General features: G+C 40.2%; 1 protein-coding gene across 1 annotated transcript; it reads left to right on the top strand.

Moving 5' to 3' along the window:
* The first annotated feature begins 234 nt into the window (after positions 1-234).
* LOC101850264 (neuropeptides capa receptor) lies at positions 235-909 on the top strand. The gene has a single exon (XM_005103269.1). It carries the CDS (start codon positions 235-237, stop codon positions 907-909), a length of 675 nt encoding a protein of 224 aa, XP_005103326.1.
* The last annotated feature ends 4293 nt before the right edge of the window (positions 910-5202 follow it).

Here is a 5202-nt window from a genome sequence, read left to right as displayed (position 1 = left end):
TGTCATCTACACTACATGTATATTAAATTATAAGTATATTTTTTTTCAGGTTACTGAATTACTTGCGACCATGTAATATTTGCTTTTATCTTATTTCATCATCTCCTCTGTCTCTATATTTGACATAATGTTTCAGCTGACTTAATTATTGGCGGCCATGTTATATTATTTCCTGTTGTCTTATTTTGTCCTCTCCGCCATATATTATATAATATTATTGTTTCAGCTGACTGGATGATCTACGGGCTTGCCCTCAACAGCTCGTGTACAGCTGTGTTCATCACCTTAGAGAGATGTCTGTGCACCGTGCTGCCGCTCAAGGTCAAGGACATTATCACACCGCGTCGTTCCGCCTTCGTTCTCGGCGCCATCTTCGCCTTGTCGATGGCTAGCATCTCCCCCATACTTTCCGTCATCCATCTCTTGTGGAAATACGACCCGCTGACCAATACGACCGTTCCTAACACACACTTCGCCAGTGAACGACCAATGAATTTGATTGTAACAAACCTGCTGGTAGCCAACCTACAAGCTACGTCGTTCGTGTTTCTCTTGGCGGCTACCGGAACTCTTATCGTCACTCTGAGAAGCAAGTCAAAATGGCGACAACAAGTGTCGGCCTCAAACCAAGCAGAAACTCTCTCCTGTAGGGATCATCGAGTGGTCAAGATGGTGGTCATCGTGTCCAGTGTCCTCCTCGTCTGCTACGCCCCCGCTCAGTCCATCCCTCTCACCAGTATGGTGGTTCCGGAGTTCCATTACCGCCGTCGCTATAGCAACCTGTACGGCGCCTCATGGGCGTTGGCGTACTTCCTGTATGCTGTCAACTCCAGTGTAAACCTGGTCATTTATTACAACATGAGCTCTAAGTACAGACGCACGTTGAATGAACTTCTCGGAAAGTCCTAGGAGACCTCTTCTGGCCCCTAAATGATTAAAACGATATTTTTTTAAACTTTTGTATTTCTTTCATTTCTTTTTCTTTAAGAATTATTTGATGGTGGTTTTGCTTCGGTTCATTCCTGCTGTTGCTTCATTTTGTTTTGAATTGTTGTTTTGATATGTTTCTGTATGTGTGTATATGTGTGTGTGAGTGTGTGAGCGTGTGTTATGCGTGTACGTGTGTGTGAGTGAGTGGAGGAAGGTAGATAGAGAGAGGGAGGGGGAGAGAGAGAGAGAGAGAGAGAGAGAGAGAGAGAGAGAGAGAGAGAGAGAGAGAGACAGACAGACAGACAGACAGACAGACAGACAGACAGACAGACAGACAGACAGACGGACAGACAGACAGACAGACAGACAGACAGGCAGACAGAGACAGAGGCAGAAAGAGAGACGGAGAGAGACACATATTTTCTTTTGCTGTTACTCTTGTTGTTGTTGTTGTTATTGTTGTTGTTGTTGTTGTTGTTGTTGTTGTTGTCGTCGTCAGTGTTGTTGTTGCTGTTGTTGCTGTTGTTGTTGTTGTTGTTGTTGTTGTTGTTGTCGTCGTCAATGTTGTTGTTGCTGTTGTTGTCCTGGGTAAAAAAAAAAGGGGGGGGGGGGAAGGGGTTGCAGGAGATTATACACGGATGTGAGCCGAGTGTTGCTCTTGTCAGCGCACTCAGAGTTGATACAACAATCACATACCAGCACATGTACAGAATTCACTCAAATCTCGATTTTGTTTTGTTTTGTTTTAGTACGTGTTTTACGGCCAAATAAGTGCCGAAGATTAGAAGTTGTCGCAAGGGAGTAACAGGCACAAAAAGAAGGAGGGGAGGTAAAGACGATAGATATTTGATAGGGTAGAAGAAGTAAACCACACCAAAGCACGGGCAAATCACCATCATATATCGATAGATTTTGCGTCCCAGAACCTTCCTGCGAAATGGGAAAATCCGATAAGTAAAACTAATACAAATTTGTCAAGACACTGTGGAATCAGGCGCTCGTTAATTTTTGAGCATTTGGAGTCGTTGGTATCATCTTAAAATTTAGAACATGTTCATTTGCCTTTATTTCGATGAATAAAATACCTATTTACCTTGAATGGAGTCAAGATATTAGTGATTGAAGGTGGTGGGGGTCGTCTGGTTTCGGAGGTCAAATAAGCGAGAAAATGACAGCCAATGTTGGGTGACTACAAAAGCTTGAGAGTTCTTAGAAACAGCAAATTTACAGTTTTATTGTGCCTTTATTCAATGTTCTTAAGTAAAATCCTCACAGAACTGTGTAAACTGCCGGAGATAAAGAGTTAAGCAAAATCCATACCGAACTGTGTTTTTAATAGACATAAAAAGAGCTGAGCCAAAAACAATATCCAACAAAAATTCGAAAAAAATAGGCAAACAGGCGCTAAAACAGTTTCTTCGATTTTATTATTTTTAAGAGCGCCTGATTTCACCATGATGCCTGACAAAGTGGTATCAATTACGTATTTTACCCATTAAAGAAAGACCCCCCCCCCCCCCACTTCTCTCTTAAAACACTCTCACATTCTCATATAAACAACGTAACTCTTGGAGTGAGGGAATTTGGGAAACCAACGCAATTTTGAAATAAGAACAGTGATTGCCTTTTTCTGATTGGTCTCATCTCGGCCAATAGAAATGGCGTTGCTATAGAACTTCCTGTTGGGCTAAGAAAAGGACCGGGATATATGGATCCGGCAAATTGTCAACTTCTCTTTTTTCTTGGGGGAGGGGGGGGGGGTCTGCAAGTGTTTCACGGCGCTCGCAACTACATAAGGTCATATTATAAGAGCGCGGGACACATTGAACCTTTTCAGTTGGTAGGAAACTGAATTTTTCCCGGGTGGTGGCCGAAATCTTATCGATTTTGGAACACCAAGGAACACCAGACTGTGAGACTGAAGAAATAGCGTGTGAGAATGAGAGAGAGAAAAAGAGAGAGAGAGATAGGGAGAGAAAAGAGAGAGAGATAGAGGGAGAGAGGAAGAGAGAGAAAGAGAGAGAGAGAGTGAGAGAGAGAGAGTGAGAGAGAGAGAGAGAGAGAGAGAGAGAGAGAGAGAGAGAGAGAGAGAGAGATAGAATGGAAATGTTTTTCTATCTGTATAGAATTAATGTTTTAATGAATGTTTCTAGTTACTCACGTTTCAACTTTATTGTGACCGTTCGTGAATTTTTATTGCATTGGGTTTTTTTTAGTGAACACATTTTCAACCTCACTGCGAGACTATTTTTCTCATATAAAATTGTACACATATGCATTTATATTATTTGTATAATACGTTGTTTTATGTACGCACTTGTCGATTAATTTTTAAGACGTGATGTCTTTTTCGTTGTAATGCGCATTGAGCATCTTTTAGAAAATGGAAATGCGCAGTATAAATGCTATTTATTATTATTACTATTATCTTTAACTTGCGCAACTTGCACACGGAACCTCCGAGATTTTTTGCCCCTTGTTCGAGAAAGAAAGGTGTACATCTCACCTACCATACGATCAGGAGTGTGGCTGTAAGACAGCTGTAGGAAAAGGTCAAGGGGAAGCAGTAGAAAGAGTCAGGAGCCCAGAGGAAGAGGCACAGAGGGTGTGGGGGTGGGGTCAGAAAATGGGGGCGAAAGCAGACGACAGATCATTGTTAGAGAGCAGGAAAGGATGTGAAAGGAGAAAATTTTAGAGAACAACATTTTCCGACGCTATCCGGATTCGAACCCGCGACCTATTGTATGAGAGGCGAACACATTAACATCTAAGCCACGAGAGCACCCCCACCCCCACCCATCCCAATAAATTATAGAATATGTTTACCTTCTCATTTGAAAAGAAAGTAAGTACCATTTGACCATTAAAACATAAACAGTTTATGTAATATACAACCGGTACCAATTTTATGCGCTACTGAAGATCGAATTATCTAATAATTACAATAATAGCATTCATGTATATTCTAGAGGATTTTTTTTGCCTTTTTCTTAATTGTGACATTGTAAGCCAACGTAAGAAAGTATACTGAGTTCATTTTCAAATTTTTCTGAATTTGAAATCCATTTTTGATGCCATAAGCCCTAAGTGCGTTACAGGATGTAAAATTGGTTGACAGCAGCATCTGAATATACGGAGTTCTCCCTCTCTCTCGTTGTTGTTACCCTTCATTTCGTCTCCAGTAAGAAAAGTGGGCAAAATAAAGGGAAAGAACCGTTGCGTATTGGCTAGTAAAGATGTTTCTTCTTTTACGTCTCTTTGAATGCACTCTGGTTGATGAAATCCAAGAGGAAAAAAATCATTGTCAGGAAAAAGTCCTAGCTTTATTGTTGTTTTAATAACGCATTGAGGTCGTTCGTTCTGGATTGAAGACAGTCTGTTTTCGGACACGTTGATAAGGAAGCATAACTTTGTTTTGCGTAGTGTAGGTTTTTCTCTTCTACCTTATTATAGTATACTTTTGATCTGACATATAAAAAGGCAGGTAACAACGTGCATACTATGAATTATTAGATAGGCAAATTCGTAATTCAAAGTTGTATATGGCGGTTCGAAATTTGCCGAAATAGTGGTCTTCTGCAGTAAAGACAAGTCCCCTACCCTAGAATTACAAAGTTCTATATGCTCAGTAGGCAACTTAGTTTTGATAAATTTGACGTAAAACCTTTTGAGTTTCACAATATATCAAGCTTTTTCGAAAGCAATTCTTTGAATATCTTTATAATGACTGCGCATGTTCTTACGATTGGTAATGACTCCGAACATTCTTACGATTTTGATAGAGCAGACAGAACATTGGCATTACATGTAATTGGTTTCTTGCCTCATTGTCTAAGTAACTCAAAACGGCCAAAAATGTTAGATGAACCTTGTACTTCTGAGGTAGCATAGTGTGAAACCACGTCTTTGAAGAGCAAAAAGAAAATAATTACAATTTCCCTGTGAATTGTAAAATTTTCCATCTGGGCTACATACGGTACGTTCAGAAACAGTGCCGGTGGCTTCTTAAATGAATCACCATTTCAATATTATTCTTAATACCGCGTGGCGGGGTGGGGGGGGGGGGTTCTTAGCAAGTGAAATTGCAATAATCACGAGGTATATATTATGTATTGTATCAATTTGACATATTACTAATTTTATGTTCCTTTCAACACATCGTGTGTAGATGGAATCTCTGCCAAATGTTTTCTGTTTAATAAGGAGAAAGGAAATATTCATATTACGTTGATGATAAATGGAAAGAAAACAAAATTCAAGTTCCCTTGCAAA

The sequence above is a fragment of the Aplysia californica genome, unplaced genomic scaffold (assembly GCF_000002075.1).
Source record: "Aplysia californica isolate F4 #8 unplaced genomic scaffold, AplCal3.0 scaffold00365, whole genome shotgun sequence".
Lineage (NCBI taxonomy): Eukaryota > Metazoa > Mollusca > Gastropoda > Aplysiida > Aplysiidae > Aplysia > Aplysia californica.
The sequence above is the reverse complement of the archived record's forward strand: the minus strand, read 5'-3'. Positions and strand labels throughout refer to the sequence as shown.

What these genes read in the sequence shown, in the direction of transcription:
- LOC101850264 (XM_005103269.1), top strand. Translation starts at nt 235, where the DNA reads ATGATCTACGGGCTTGCCCTCAACAGCTCGTGTACAGCTGTGTTCATC.